At 44.4% G+C, this 15,002-nt stretch overlaps 2 protein-coding genes across 2 annotated transcripts in view; one reads left to right on the plus strand and one right to left on the minus strand.

Annotated features, from left to right (window-relative positions):
• The window catches only part of TGOLN2 (trans-golgi network protein 2), a 7,146-nt gene extending 2,301 nt beyond the window's left edge, over positions 1-4,845 (plus strand). Inside the window, exons 3-5 of the mRNA XM_044437358.1 lie at positions 8-465; positions 1,672-1,755; positions 2,394-4,845. Of these exons, the coding sequence (XP_044293293.1) occupies positions 8-465; positions 1,672-1,755; positions 2,394-2,399 (548 nt within the window). The 3' untranslated portion in view covers positions 2,400-4,845. The remainder of the gene's footprint in view (positions 1-7; positions 466-1,671; positions 1,756-2,393) is intronic.
• A 4,537-nt stretch (positions 4,846-9,382) lies between these two features.
• Positions 9,383-14,487, minus strand: LOC123027053 (caspase-3-like). The gene is made up of 4 exons (XM_044437396.1): positions 14,286-14,487; positions 13,395-13,567; positions 10,715-10,865; positions 9,383-9,609 (listed from the first exon to the last, which is right to left on the minus strand). The coding sequence occupies exons 1-4, from the start codon at positions 14,485-14,487 to the stop codon at positions 9,383-9,385; spliced, it is 753 nt and encodes a 250-aa protein (XP_044293331.1).
• Between the last annotated feature and the right edge of the window lie 515 nt (positions 14,488-15,002).

Here is a 15,002-nt window from a genome sequence, read left to right on the forward strand (position 1 = left end):
TCCCAGGATGGTGCTTCTGATTCGGGAGGAGCTCCCCAAACATCAGGACATGATGACTCCAAGCAAAAAGAGAATTTGTCTGAAGAAACCTCCCACAGTAAAGCTTCTGATATAGGAGCACCACCTAAAAAGTCAGATCCTGTCTTCAGGGATCCAGACTCCAAGGAAAAAGAGGACTTGCCTAGTGAGCCCCAGGACACCTCCAAGCAAAAAGAGAATTTGCCATCTAAGGCTGAAAGCTCCCAGGATCAAACTTCTTTTCAAAGAGAAGAAAAGGAGGAGGAAGACGAGGAGGATGCAGGTCAAGAGGATCAGGAGGAAAAGTCCGAGAGTGATAAAACAAAGAGCTCAGTGGCTGTCCCACCCCAAAAGAATGAAACTGAAAATAGCCACTTTTTTGCCTACTTGGTGACCACAGCTATTGTTGTTGCTGCATTGTACATTGCCTACCATAATAAACGGAAGGTGAGTTTCTATCATTTATTTATTTAAAATGTTTGTGTATTACTTGCTGCCCATCATAGTCCTCAAAGCAATGTACCATAACATTAAAACAAGCAAAACAAAAACCAAGCAAAGGAGAACATTATACATAAATAATCAACACAGTTTTAAAGTCCAGAAGGGCTGGCAAAAATGCAATTTTTATTGGCTGCTTAAAACTTTAAAATAGATGTAGCCAGCCTGACCTCCCTTGACAGGGAGTTCTACCGATGAGATGTAGCTACAGAAAACACTGTCTCATGCACCTGTCAGCCTCACCTCTGAAGCCTTGTTTGCCTTAATCAGAGACATACAAAAGAGCTTCTGATTAAGATTTCAAAATAGCAGCAGGCTTGTATGGAAAGAGACAGTCTTTCAGGAAACCAGGCCTCATGCTCTTCAGGGCTTTATAGGGCAAAACCAGCACCTTGACTGTTGCTCTGGCTTCCGATTTGTTTCCAAGTAATTTGTTCAAGACAGTGAAAAATGGTCTGTAACGCAAATGCCAGACAATAGTATGGCTGCTGAGTTTCACACATGCTGTACATTTTGTGGCCTTTACAAGGTCAGCCCCATGGAAAGCAAATCACAATTAAGGAGTGTGATATCTGCCAAGGGAGGGACACAGATGGCACACCAGCTGAGCCTGGAGAAATGAGCTCCTGGCCACAACAGCTGCTTGAGGATCCCCAAGAGCAACTTCGTGTCTAAGCTGGTTCTTCAGAGGGAGTGCAACCTTCTCCCCAGGCTCAGATCCCAAAAGGGTTAGAGTGGTTTGTGTTGTGCAAACCTGTCAAACAGGCTATTGGAGACTTAAACAATCCTTGTGTAACTCAGTCTGTGTTAGGGTTATGTGAATGTTGCAGAAGACATGTAGGCTGGGGAGCTTCCTTCTGAAGATGGCTACCCCATCTCTTTCTTCGTGACATTCTCTGGGCTTGTGAATACATTTTTTTGCTGGTGTTTGGCCTGCCAAATTGTTGAATGACTTAAGAACCTGGAAACCAAGGAGTTTACATGGTGTCTTCCAATCCCCTCTCGTTTGTTTATCTGGTAGTTTCATTAGTACTTATTTTCTATTTTAATTGTTGCTTAAGCTGCCTTGCAAATTTTAATTGAAAGATGATGCTTTCTTCTGCCCAATTATTGCCAAATTATTTACTAGCTCTCTTTTTCTTCCGTTCAAAGATCATTGCCTTTGCTTTAGAAGGAAAAAAATCAAAGTTAACCAGAAGACCAAAGTCTAGTGACTATCAACGACTGGATCAAAAAGTAAGCTGCTGCACCCTGGCTTTTTATTAGCTTGTTGGAAGATAACTGTCAGTTGTGGATATGATTTTTTCTATCCATTTTAAAAAGAGTGCTTCTTTCAAAAGTTTGCCATGGAAATACGTGTGGGGATACCGTATGATTTGTAATGTTGGCTGTGGGTGTGGAGAGTAGTCTATGTGAGCTAGTACTGTGGTTCAGGTTCTTTCCTGCAGAGGACAGCTGAAAAAAAACCCAAGGGTCAAACAGGTTGTCTTTTAATCTAACAAGTCAGATTAATCAGAAAAGCTGTTAGGTTAAAAGTACAGGATTTGCTCTTCCATATCCTGCTTGCTTTTGCTTCCCCTCTAGTGCAGTTTACTGGCTGAAATCCATGGAAGCAAATACACAGTCATATGAGATAAGCATTGACTGTGACCAGATGCACTCATTTCCTAGTCCTGCTAAGAAATCAATGTCAAATACAGGGATGTGCAGAGGAAAGTATTTTGTTTTGGAAACCCACTGTGTTGTCTTCACTATGATTGACATAAAACACTCTCCAACTTAGTTCGTTCTTAGCTGGAGCTTCACCTTGGCACAGGAATTTTAGTCTTGCACCTTTATTTAAATGTCCTTTCTCTTCTTTTTAATCTATGCAGATCTAAAGTCAATCCAGAAACTCCAGCGTGTTGCTGAGTTGAATAAAGACTTGTCCCACAAATGAGCTCACTGAAGCACAGGTGACACCCCGCCTTCTATCAGTACAGCCCCGAAGCCTTTAGGCTGTGCTGTTGTGCCCAGGTGGAGGGAAGAACAGAAGTGCTTTTAACTGTGCACCTGCACTTTGACAGTGGTCGTGTCTGGTACCTTTTGAAGTCCTTGGCTAATTGCACCCCTCTCAGCTACTTGGACTGTTTTATCCTGTACTGTGACATATGAATCAGTAATGGGCAGTACTGTGTGTTTCCATGTGTGTCCATCCAAATGATGTGGTACTCATCTTCTACTGTATCAGTTCAAAGGGCTGCATTTCAGGGGTGCCTTGCCTGTCGGATGAACACATGGGCTTTGTCTCCTAGATTCCTGATGTTGTCCTCCTAGCCGACAGGGTGGTTTGTGGTTGACATAATGGAAGCTGTCAACCTCCGCCCATGGGCTTGAACACTAAAACCCCCTTTGCACTAGCCGAGGCACATTTTTTGCCAGACAGACCTGTCAGAAATCTTCTCCTTATAGATGGCAATATTGAGAAATGACTATTCAATGTTGCACATCTTTCTAGAGATGCTAAGGATATGGGGGAAATGATTTTGTTGCATTTGACTTCTGGCTTCCTAACTCCTCTTTTGTGCAGTTGTATGGTAACATTTCTGATCATTAGACTAAAGGACGTGTGATTTGATGGCTGCTGATAAGAAATAATTTGGGTGGGTGTTATAAATCCTCTGAGTCATGGGTTTTTTCTTTTTTTACCAGTTTGTCAGCCTGCAGTCCCATAAGCTCATTTCAGATGTCTCAGGAGTATGGTAGTAGGATCTGAACTGATCTGGTCTACCTTAGGACCATAAGTAATAGAGTGGCAATATGTCCTTGAAGATCATTTTTTAAAAAATGAAGCATTTGTAAACACTTGCCTTTTGCACCATAAACTCACCATTCCAGTATTGAATTAGACTGTCACTTTTGAGCCCGAGATCTTAATTGCTGTTGTATAAATCAACACTTTGGAGCCCTGTGTTGAGGATCACTTTTTAAATGTTGAAGGACACTTAGGTAGAAATAGCATCATTCACAAGTGCGCTGCAGAAGATGGTGGTTCAGGGTGTGTGTGTGTGAGAGAGAGCGAGCGAGCGAGTGCAACAGCATATATGTGGTATCGTAACACTTTTTCCTCAAACCGAATATAGAGTAAAAGTTACTACAGTCCCTGTAATTTCACAGAACAGGCTGTAAAGCAAAGAAGCTTGTTCTTTTAATGATTGACTTGAGCTTGTGGCCTTTTGCCCTTTTCTACTGTTCTGTTTGGCTTGCTTTTTTTCCTACTCTGGATGTGAAGAAGAAACTAAAGTCTGCCCAAAGCCACCTTTGAATTTACATACATTTCCGATCAGAGCATTCAGTTGAAAGAACGATGTTGTGAAACCTGTTTAGTCAAGCTAAGCTTTGTTGCCTTTAAGCCTCACCAGCGCTAGTGCCCATATCCCACCCAAAGGCATCACTCTTTTCTGCAGCTCCTTGACTTTGCTTCTGTCTGTGTGTGGAAAGGTAGCTTGATGATCAGACCTGTCTCTAGCAAACACAATACGCTTATTTTGAACTTGGGGAAGCTTTCAAAGCTGGTTCTCTTCCACCACCCTGGCAGCTGGAAATAGTGCAGTTCATTCCACCCCTTCATCCCACCTTGTAAGTAGACTAGCTCCAGATAATTTTAGCACAGGAACAGCCAGCTAAGGGCTCCTGCAGTGTTGCTCATTAAAGGGTAAAGATCCTCTGGTCTTTGGTATGCCAGGTGTCCACTGTATCCCCATGGAGTTCTTTGTAGTGCTACAGGTAATAGAAATTGCAGATGGTCAAAACTGTATGGTATTTCCATGCCATAAAAAGGGTGTTTGACCTGCTGCTAGCAAATGACTGCCTGTTCTAGCATGAAAACTAGATTTTCTAGAGCACAATGGAATCTCTGGCACAGAGCTGTTAATGAGAGCACTGGCGAGTTGAATCCTCTTGTTGCATTTGATATAACATTCAGTACATAGTGTCCTCAGTTCATAATAATGGACTCTTTGGAATGCATTTTTTTCTTGTTACTATACTCTGGGCATGAAGTTTTAAATATTGAAAGTTTGCTCAATATTCTCTTGTGTTGGCAGTTTTTTAAACCTCAACTTCAGAGGAGTCAAGTTCTGTTGATGGTTTGCTTTCTTGCCTAAAGTTTCTTGTTTTTTCCTAGATCAGCTCCTTCCCCTGCTTGAATCCACAAGTGTGTAGTTGTGGTTCTGGAAGCTTTAAAAAACGAGAGAGAGACTTTAAGTGTTCAGATTTGTTTTTAATCTCTTTGTAGTCTCTTTTTTCCTGTGTGGTGATCTCAATAAATAGATGATACCAAACATCCTTTTGGTTTTTCCGAAAAACATTTAATTTCTGCTAAGTTGTCATAATGAGGAGGAATTTTTTTATTGGAATTGAATCATTAAGCATCTGGCTGCTGTTCTAACCAGGGAAAAACTTGAATGGTGGGCTGAAAGTGTAACAGAATGAGATTCAGTAGGGACAAGTGCCAAGTCCTCCACCTGGGAAAAAGAAACCAAATGCATCGATACAAGATGGGGAATACACGGCTCAACAGAACTCAAAAAGAAGATGATCTTGGAGTAATTGTGGACAATAGGCTAAACATGAACTAACAATGTGATGCAGCTGCAAAAAGGGAAAATGCTATTTTGGGATGCATTAACAAGAAGTATTAACTTCCAAATCATGAGTAGCAGTAGTTCCTCTATACTCCTCACTAGTCACTCCTCACCTGGAATACTGTGTCCAGTGCTGGGCACCAAGATGTAAGAAAGATTCAGCAAAATTAGTGTCCAGAGGAGGGCAACAAAAATGATCCAAAGTCTCTCTGCCTTATGAGGAGAGACTGAGAGAACTGGGTATGTTCAGCCTTGAGAATAGGAAACTGAGGGGGGACATGATATCCCTCTATAAGTACCTCAAAGGTTGTCACAAAGAGGAAGGTCAAGATTTCTTGCTGATGCCAGAGTGTAGGACATGGAATAATCAATTCAATTTGCAACAACTCAGATTCTGGCTGGTCGTTCCTCCTTGTCGGAGCGATACGACAGTGGAATCAGTTGCCTGGAGAGGTGGTGGGCTCTCCCACACTGGAGACATTCAAAAAGAAACTGGGCAAAAAGAAAGTGGGGTGGTGTAACTTGGTGTCCTGCAACAGCAGGGGGCTGGATTCCATGGCCTTGGCCCTTCCAGCTCTAATATTCTATGAGTCTATAACTTTGTTGCCAGTGGCTGTTGGGGACCCAGCTGACCCAGGGGGATCCAGTTGATGTCTGGTGGCCAACAGTCACAGTGGACGTTGGCATCTACTTTGAAGAATGCTCTGAAATGGAGTTCTGCGGATAACTGATGCAGCTTGTTAGACATCTTGGTCGTTATCCATATTTTAACCTGCATTGTGCCAAATCGGTCAAAAGAACCTGCTCTGCTTCCAGTTTCAGATCGGCCAGTTGTGTCAAAGGATTAGAACTGGGGTTGTCAGAGAAAGTAAACAGGACTCTGCTTCTTGAACAGACGTCTCCCCAACCCAGAATGCTTGAATTCTGGCAGTGACCAGGTGCAAAATGTAAACACAAAGGGAAAACATGAGACCAGTGTCCCTAACATCCGTTTTATGGGATCCCCAGGTAACAGAGTCCTGAGAATGGATAAGGAAACTCTTCCATATTCCCAGTACTTGCCTGCTAGCAAAGGTGGTGTCCATAACTAGGCCTATCACATACGTGGTGCTGTAGGGTGGTCTCCATATAGGGTCTGCATCTGCCATGGTAGATTTGCTTGAGATGTAAGGAGGATGTACCAAGAGAGGGAGCCGAATGAGGGTCCTTAGCCAAGAGCCCTCAAGAACCTGGAGCTGACCTGTGAGTGCATGGTATGGCAGGTCTTCTGTGTTTGTCTGCATTTAACGTGGCCCTTTCCTCAAGGTCTCCTCCTGCAACTTTCCCCAACTTGGGAGCCGTACAGGTGTGCTCACAACGCCCCTTATTCTGGGCTATATTGGCTCAGGGTGATTGTGGGCCAGGTTGGGGAAGGCAGCAGGGCCCCGAGACTGAAGCAGGCTATGTTATATGTTAGCCCTTGTAAATATTTGAAGTGTATTTCATGGGCGGTGGCTTTCTTTAGGTTTACGCACAACATCTGCCTCCTTACATCAGTTATTGCTTCCAATTCTATGTATTATTTTAAAAGCAGTTTTAGCTTAGCAAAGAGTTGCTGCCCATTTTATCGAGTTTCCTTATAAGCAAGGCAAACAAGGCCACCTGTGGGTTGATCTGATTATCCGGAGCTAATCAGTGGAGCTCAGACAGACTTTGGCAAGTGTGTTACGGTCAGAATGCAAAGTGCAGGGCAGTAAAACCTGGGTGACATTAACAGTTTACATCCTCCTAGTGGCATAGTGGCCCCCCAGTGGCATAGTGGCCCCCCCACGGGGACTCTTGGTGAACTCTAGAAGGTGGAGCTGGAACTGTGCTGCCGGTTGCCAGCCGCTGTTTCTTTTTGTGAGTACTGTGTGTACGCACACACATGCAATGTGGAGAGGGGGGAGGGCATTTTTTCTGCACCAGTTTCCAGTAAATTAACAAATGTGGCCTAGAAGGGATTACAGGCATTGAGCAGTTGGAGCTCAAATAAATGGTCAGTATTTCCAGGGTGAGCCCTAGCAGAATACCTGAATTCATCCCAAGAAGGTTGACACACATTTAGTCATTTTATCACCATACATTGCAAATGCACACATGCTGCAGTTCACACATTTCTGTTGGCTGTGCAGATGATTTCCACTGAGGTTGCGCCGAACATGTGGAGAGGGGAAGGTGCTGGGAGGGCGGGCCCTGGCCTCCACGCATGGGTTATGCCTTGTGACCTGGGCGCAAGATTCCGTCATGCCCTCTGGGATACAACAAAAGGCTTCCTGAGGGTCTGCACAAGGGTGCATAACTTGTTACTGACAGAAGACACAGATTTGCATATTGCTAATGTATAGGTGTGGGTACCAATTTCAAAATAATGACTCTAAAGAGAAATGCACATCTCACTATAGCAGGAAGACTAACCAGGTAGCCTGTGGGCCTTCTTAGCTTTGAGGCACCCTGGTCAGCAGCTTATGGGCTCTTCATCTTTAAACTGAGCTCCCCCTGCACAACCCTATTAATAGAGGATGCCATATATTAGAGGGTTGTCCTCTATGAAGTAGGATGTATGGCCACTCCAGCTGCACCTTGCATCTGGCAAGGGTTTAAGAGGTATACACAAGGTCAAAAAGAGCAATGTGGTCGTTGAAGCAGAAGACCGCTTGCAGAGGTGATGATGGTCATTCCCATCTTCTCCCTCTCCTGTCGTGTATTTCATTGGCTTTGTTAAGGGAAAAGGAGACCAGCCCCAACTTGGCAAAGGAGCAGAAGACACCAGTGGCAATTTGGCTCCCTAGCATTTCATGGGAGTTTTGCTCTGTTGCATTTCATCTTCCTTCCCCAGCCTCGATTCCCCACCAAATGTTTTGGACTGCAACTCCCATCATGCTTTCTATTGATAATGCTACAAGGAGATGCTGCAATTTGTAGTCCAGAACTTCTGGCGGGCCTAAGTTTGGAAAAGTCACATGTAAAAAATCCAGTAAAACAAAATGTGAACAAGTAAAATGTTTTGGGCTGACATTTTCCCCTTCTGTGTTTGAGACGTTTAATAATACAGGGAGATGCACCCTGAAAAGTGACCATGTTGGCAATAGCCTTGTTAAAATTGTGTTCGTTTGCTATCTAAAAGGAGGAAAATAGTAAGATTTATCAGTGACAACTAGAAGAAAGTAGGAACTGTCCCTGGTAAACAAGAAGTTAAGGCACATACAAATTGGAATTACAGATCAAGGTAAGTAGAATAACCTGCTGCAGGAACAGATTATTTGTAACCAGGGTGGAGAACTTTCTTCCAACCTAAGGACCCAATGCCATTTCAGAGAAGCTTTTGGGGGCTTCACTGGAGGACTGGGTTGGGGCAAATGCCAGAATGGGCCCCCTGGAACTGTACATGAATGACATTCATTTTCGGAGTCTGGTTCCTTAGACAGCTAAAATGGCTCCATTCATGCACAAGATGACAGCCAGCTCAGGGAACCCCCAATATCAAGAGAAGTACAAGGAAAGAAGGGAGGAAGAAAAAACTTAAAGGGCAGAGAAAGACCCCCCAAACTGCCTGATAGAGCACTGGAGTTGGTTGCAAGAGAGGTCATGGTGGGCTAGACACTTGAGCAGAAACACTTCATTCCACCAGGGATTCCCTTGCATCTACCCAGTTTGCAAATAAAAGCAGGTGGCAACAAAGCCCCTCTCCCTGGTGCTGGAATAAGCTGTGCATTTACTTGGACTCTAGGCAATAGTGTTACAGAATTAACCTTAGAATCATTAAGGAAGAGTGGATTGGCTTCAGACTTAGTCAAGCTTAGGGTAAACCCACTGAAATTAAGAGGAGTATAGTAGTCTGGAAAATTTCAAGGGATCTACTCAAAGTATATCTCAACTTGGATCTAACCTAATCAAGTACAGAGGAGGAAAAGTGATTGCTTCTCAAGTTGTGTAATATTACACCAGACACAACCTAAAATGGTCAAAGTCGGAGCAAAGCAACAGCAAATGTGTCTGCCATTCATCTTCCAGTGGAGACTGGGAATTATTGGCAACTTATTTTGGGCAATGATCTATTTCACATGGTTGAGCTGCTCCTTGGAACATGGGGATCACGGTCAGCATAGAAATGTGGCCTATCCAAGTCCGTTACTCCGCAGTTCAAGAGTCATTTCTCATGAAATAGGATTGGTGCCTCCTTCCTGCAGTCAGTTCAAACCCTGGTCACTGGAGGCTGGTCATCCTTGTGATGAGAAGGGGTAAACTGGTCTCTCCATGTTTGTGACAAAGCACGGCATCTCTTTAGCACCTTGGTATTTTCCTTTGGCTTCACAGAAGAGTGCAACTTTCCAGCTAATTCGAGTCATTAAACGAGCAACTTCAAAATGGTGTTCTTCTCCTTCGAGCAGTTCCAAAAAGGCACGGAGGAACATGGATTCCCACAGATTGATGAAGGAAACATAGCCTGCCAATGTCAGAAAACATAAGTTAAGGACACTGTTTCACCTCTGTTAAGCTGGTGCCTGCCAGCTAGATTTCTCTGTAGCCTTCAGACCTGGTCCATCAGAACTAACTCTAGTAAATTCTGGCTGTGCAGTCACCCACATTTGTCCATATTGGGATCACAGGGCCAGAACTGAGTCATGTTTCCTCGCAGATGGAGCAATGGAAACGAACTCAGGTTTTCTGCTCTATAATAGCAACCCTTCACTGAAGACAAATCATAGATGGATTTTGCCCTCTCTGTGTGGGTGCCTGTCTGCCCTTAGGCACAGCCAGTTTGCAACAAAGGAGCACGTTATGGCAGGTAAACTGATGTTTTTGAGCCCCAATTGTCTAACAGCAGCAACAAAAAAGCTCATTTAACTCTCCTGCAATGTTGCAAAGAGCAAGGGGGTGGTGCTGCATTTTTGTGTGACAGAACTTGAGAGCTCAGACTGGGCACTGGGCTGAACATGAGCAACCAGAGGTAGCCTGCGTCTTCATTCTCAGTGGATGTCCACCAGCCTGAGCCACTATTTTGCATGCGTCTGTAGGAGGTGGACTTCGGAGTTCTAGGAAAGAGATCCTGTAAGCCAGAAGTCTGCTCATGGCTGCTGTTGAGAACTAAATAAAAAGCAGAGGCTGCACCTGGACTGACCCCCACTGAATCCAGGAGAACTGAAGGATACACCTAGAGCTGCTGTTGCTCCTGAAATGTGCTTTAACTGCTCAGACTGGTTTGCACATTGGTAAGGCGAAGCTCAGAAGTTGAAGCATATTTTTGCCCATCACATATATCTGATTTCTCCCTCCACCTGCCTTTGAATATGCTTAATTGCAAGCAGAGATCAATCCAGTGAGAAGCCATTCTGTCTGACCAGCTTCCCTCTCTGTGCCTCAAACAAGCTATTCTCAGGATTTTCCTCTACTTCTCTAAAAACTTAAATTATGTCAAGCTCCAGGAAAAAAAAACATTTGAGAATGTAATTAGACTTTTTAGGCAGCAGTCTCACAACTTGCATGGGCGTACCTGGTGGAATTTGTTTCAGAGTAAACACACAAAGGGTGTGCTTGTTAGACTTGCATACCTGGACTGCAAGAAAACATGACTGCAGTGTTGTCAGGGATGGAGAGATAGTGTGAGAAACAGTCCGTCTCTGGCTCGGTGCCTCCTGTCTCCAGGCCTGGGCTGTCCATCTGCAGGTTTACACCATACTCAATGCTTGTTCCTCGGCAGGCCTTGAAAACAGAGGGAGTGCAACAGCTATTGAGCCACCTTGTAGGGGCTCCCAACAGCAGCCCCCTGTGTGGTGCGCGCAGCCAGAGAAAGCTTGTGGTGCCCACAGCCAGAGAAAGCTTGCAGCTTCCCTTTTCTGGAGCATGAGTGACCCAGACATGTGACTGCTTGAGCCTGACCAGTTTGTTTCTGAGCTCCGTTCAGGATCACGCTAGATGCAGCCTTGCTGTGTGTGGGAATTTCTTTGCCATCATGAGTCAGCCGTCGGGGATGGGTCAAAGCAAGCAGGGCATCATATGGCTTACTAAGAGTCATGTGGAGCTGGGAATTCCTTGGTGTGGAAGGCAGGTCAGTCTCTTACAGGAAACAGGCAGAAGTGGCGTATTTCCCTGACACGTTGACTTCTGAATCATTCATGTACACACTCTAGAAACCTAGCATATGGTTTTTCGGTGAAGGTGGACTTCCTGCATGCAGGTTTCACTGGGTTGGGTTTCATGCATTTGGGTGAAATTTGCTTTGACCCACTGGATTAAAATAGCAGATGGGGCTATCTCCCCTGCATATATGTCCCACTCACTTAAATGGGGCTTATTCCCAACTAGGAATTGCAGCCTAATGCGTCAGTGCAGCTTTGAGCAGATCTAATTTTCCAATTCCAGGAAGCTAGTAGCTGTGCCAGTTTTGCTAACAGTCTCATGACACCTGAAAGCAGGAGTGGACAAACTATTTTCAGCCCAAGGGCTGCTTTCCATTCCAAGGAAAAACCTTGGAGTTTATTATTAACATTTATCCACTCTATTATCTGCCAAAAAGCCATCAAACTGTGTAATTTAAAATAACAAAAAGGTAAAATGATAAGAATGAAGTGCTATATTAAAGCAGATGTCTCTAAAAACAGTGGCTGGTCAATCAAACCTTAAACTGTCCAGAGAGTCATGAAGCTATTTTGATGGTATATAAAAGTGTTAAAAATAAATAAAAATCAAGCAACCCTCCTGAAATAGAGATTTTTCAAGAGGTCCTGGGAGCAACATAAAATTGGTTCCTGCTTCGTCTCCATCACACACTCTCAGCCTTTTGGAAGATCACACACCTCATCCAACTAATTACCCACAAGCTGTCCAGTACAATCACAGATGGTGCATTGGGCTCATGACTAGCCACCGGCTGCATATAGGACATCAGTCGCGCCAACCCACCAAGCACTTTAAAGAAGTAACATGCATTTTTCCTAGCCCTCTGTGCCTGTTTCCTAGCCCTTTGAACCTACCTCCACTAGTTCGTGCTTTCTCTCTCCGTGGAGTGTTGCAAATCTCCCCCGCTGGCTTTCAGCTAGAAGGTGTCCAACTTCTAGCCCACTGCAAAATGTGGGTGGGACCACTCCCTCTGCAATGCATGCACTCACACACAATGTACCAACACACCTGCACACGCGATGCACACAGGAGCCCGGGACCCTGCTATATTGCCAGCACTGGCTAGTAGCAGCCATTCCGGGGGGTTCACACAAGGTCATTTCCTAGCCTACATGGAGATGCTGACGATTGAGTCTGGGGCCTTTGACCTGAAAAGCATTGCTCTGCTGTTAAGCAATTACTGCTCCTCTATTCACGCACTCCTTCTCACACCCATTTGTATGGATCACATGCCATCCGCAGGCACAAGTGGTTTTGAACCATCCTGAAAACATGAAGGATCACGGAATGGAACAATTTCAGCCACCAAAGAATGTTGGCTCTAGAGAGGGGATGGAAAACAGGCAGGAGAGTGGAGAATGAAAAGGTGTAACCCGAGACGGCATAGCTGGCTGGCTGGAACCCTGATCTGAAGGAATAGCCACAGCCACGCACACTCTAAAACAGCGCAGCACAGCATTGTGTCCAGAACAAAGCAGCAGGCAGGGCAGAGACTGCAGAAGTGTGCCCTGTGTGCCTATTTTGGTTACACTGTTGTTGAGTTTGAGAACTGGGATATAACCAGTGCTTTTTTTGTAAGAAAAAAGGTGCCGGAACTCATGAAATTATTTACCTTTTGCACGTAGTCAATCACTACACACACATCAGTTGTGTAACAAAACGTAACGGTCACCGCATGCAGTAAGCACTCAACGCGCGACCACATGACCAATCACAAGCCGAGCAGCGCCACAAGCCGAGCAGTGCCATCACAACCAGCGCGAACGAAATACACATGCGTTGGATTTGACACACAAGCAGCCCGCATGCACCGTTTTAATGATTTTGCTGCCGACCTGCTACACTCAACGGGGTGATTCAAATCCAGGTGAACCAAACATCAAATTTTCAAAAGTTATTTTTAAAACTTGGAAAATCTGTCGAAAAAAGTTGCCGGAACTCCGTTCCAGTGCATTCTATGACAAAAAAAGCACTGGATATAACAAACACATCTCTCACTTGCATCAGAAATGCCGGGAATCTTACAGGCAAGAGAAGATGGGCTGAATTTTCTCATCACTGTGACTGTTAAAAGCATGTGCTGAAATTGTAAGCTTGCGCTCCCCCTTTTACCTGAATGAAGAAGATTTTGGGCTTTCCCACCAAGTTATGACTTCTCTGAGGTGATAATATGTTGAAAATCCGTGTGAGCTGAACAGGTTGTCCTTCACAATCAAATATGCTTCCTTCTGTTCCATGACTGGAAATGATACTTATGAAACAGTCCCCTTGTTCTGCATAGCATTCTGCAAAGGCACAAGAGAGTTGTTTTTATTATTCTATTATCCAAATGCATCTTCTGCCTGTCACTGAAATACCAAAGTATTTTACAATCAAGGGTAAAATGTATTGTTTTTTAAAAATACTAACAATGACAAAAGAACAGAAGAAGGATCAATTAAAGCAGCCTACAGACTGATAGTTGAACAATACAATCCAGTACAGAGATAAATCCCTCTGAGTTCCCAGTTCAGCCAAAAAGGCAGCAAGTTTGCAATGTTATAAAAATGAAAGCTCTCCTGTGAATACAGTGGAACTTCCTTCTGCATATTATTGTACTGTAACTATGTCATAATCTATTAAGCTTTCATGAAAAGTTTGCCAAAATAGAACAGTCTTTTCTGTCCCCCTAAGGCAGGAGTGGGGGGCTTGGTCTTTCAACTTCCACCAGCCCCATCGAGTGTAGCCCATGATGGGGGCCTTCCTGGGCAGTAGGTGAGCCCACCTGGGGATGAGAGTTCTCGCTAGCCCTCCCCCAGTCCTTTGTATTCTCACAATCTGAGAAATACTGATGAGCCCAAGAGTATCAGAGTATCGCTAGGATGCTTCTCCTGATGGCCGAGCTGTAGCTCTTTCAACCAAGACTTGGTTTTCGGACCCACTCCCTTTCTCACCGCCCTGATTGGTCTCCTCTGGTCAGGTCCCCATTTGTTGAACATGAAGGAGACAAAGCAATCAGCATACCTTCCTCATAAATATCTTCTATTTCCTTAGCTGTCAAATCATAGTGCACTTTTACAGCATAGTTGCACTTGGATAATGCATTAAAAAGCCTTTTTGCTTCCCTCTTAGCCCCTGGTCTTGATTGGAGCTCCTCAGAGGACCATCTGCTGTGGAATTCACAGTTGACAATCAGCAAAGCCCTGTTCTTTCCTCTGTGTGACATGCTGAAAAACTGCCCAGCTATCCCACAATAGCCTGACACCAAACAGTGCTGAGTATTTCAGAGCACCTGATATATGCACGCACACACACATTATATAATCTTTGCCCTGCTTAGCCCTGTTATGACTCAACTAGAGGGTGGGGAACGAAAGGTAATTCGTGTCCTGTTTATTTAGGACATGAATCAAACATCACAAATATTGCCTTTTATAATATAGAAATCCATTAATCTGGGCCATTTTACACACACTATGAAACAAAATTTCCATGTAATTAAGGAAAGGAAGGACCTGAGTTGCCTTCTACCAGCTTGAGTTATCTCTATATTTGAAGACGGGTTCTGTTGCTTCTCAGCCAGAAAGGCTGCCAGAAGAGCTTACAGAAAAGTGATGAAGGAAGGCCCTTGATGCCTGCGGGTGCCCTGTCTACAAAGACTCAACATGCAAAGATAAAGGAACAAGGAGGGAAAAGGAACAGGGAATTAATGCCTGCATCTCAGCTCGCTGGTACAGCTGC

The sequence above is a fragment of the Varanus komodoensis genome, unplaced genomic scaffold (assembly GCF_004798865.1).
Source record: "Varanus komodoensis strain SLA01 unplaced genomic scaffold, ASM479886v1 scaffold30, whole genome shotgun sequence".
In the NCBI taxonomy this organism is placed as follows: Eukaryota; Metazoa; Chordata; class Lepidosauria; order Squamata; family Varanidae; genus Varanus; species Varanus komodoensis.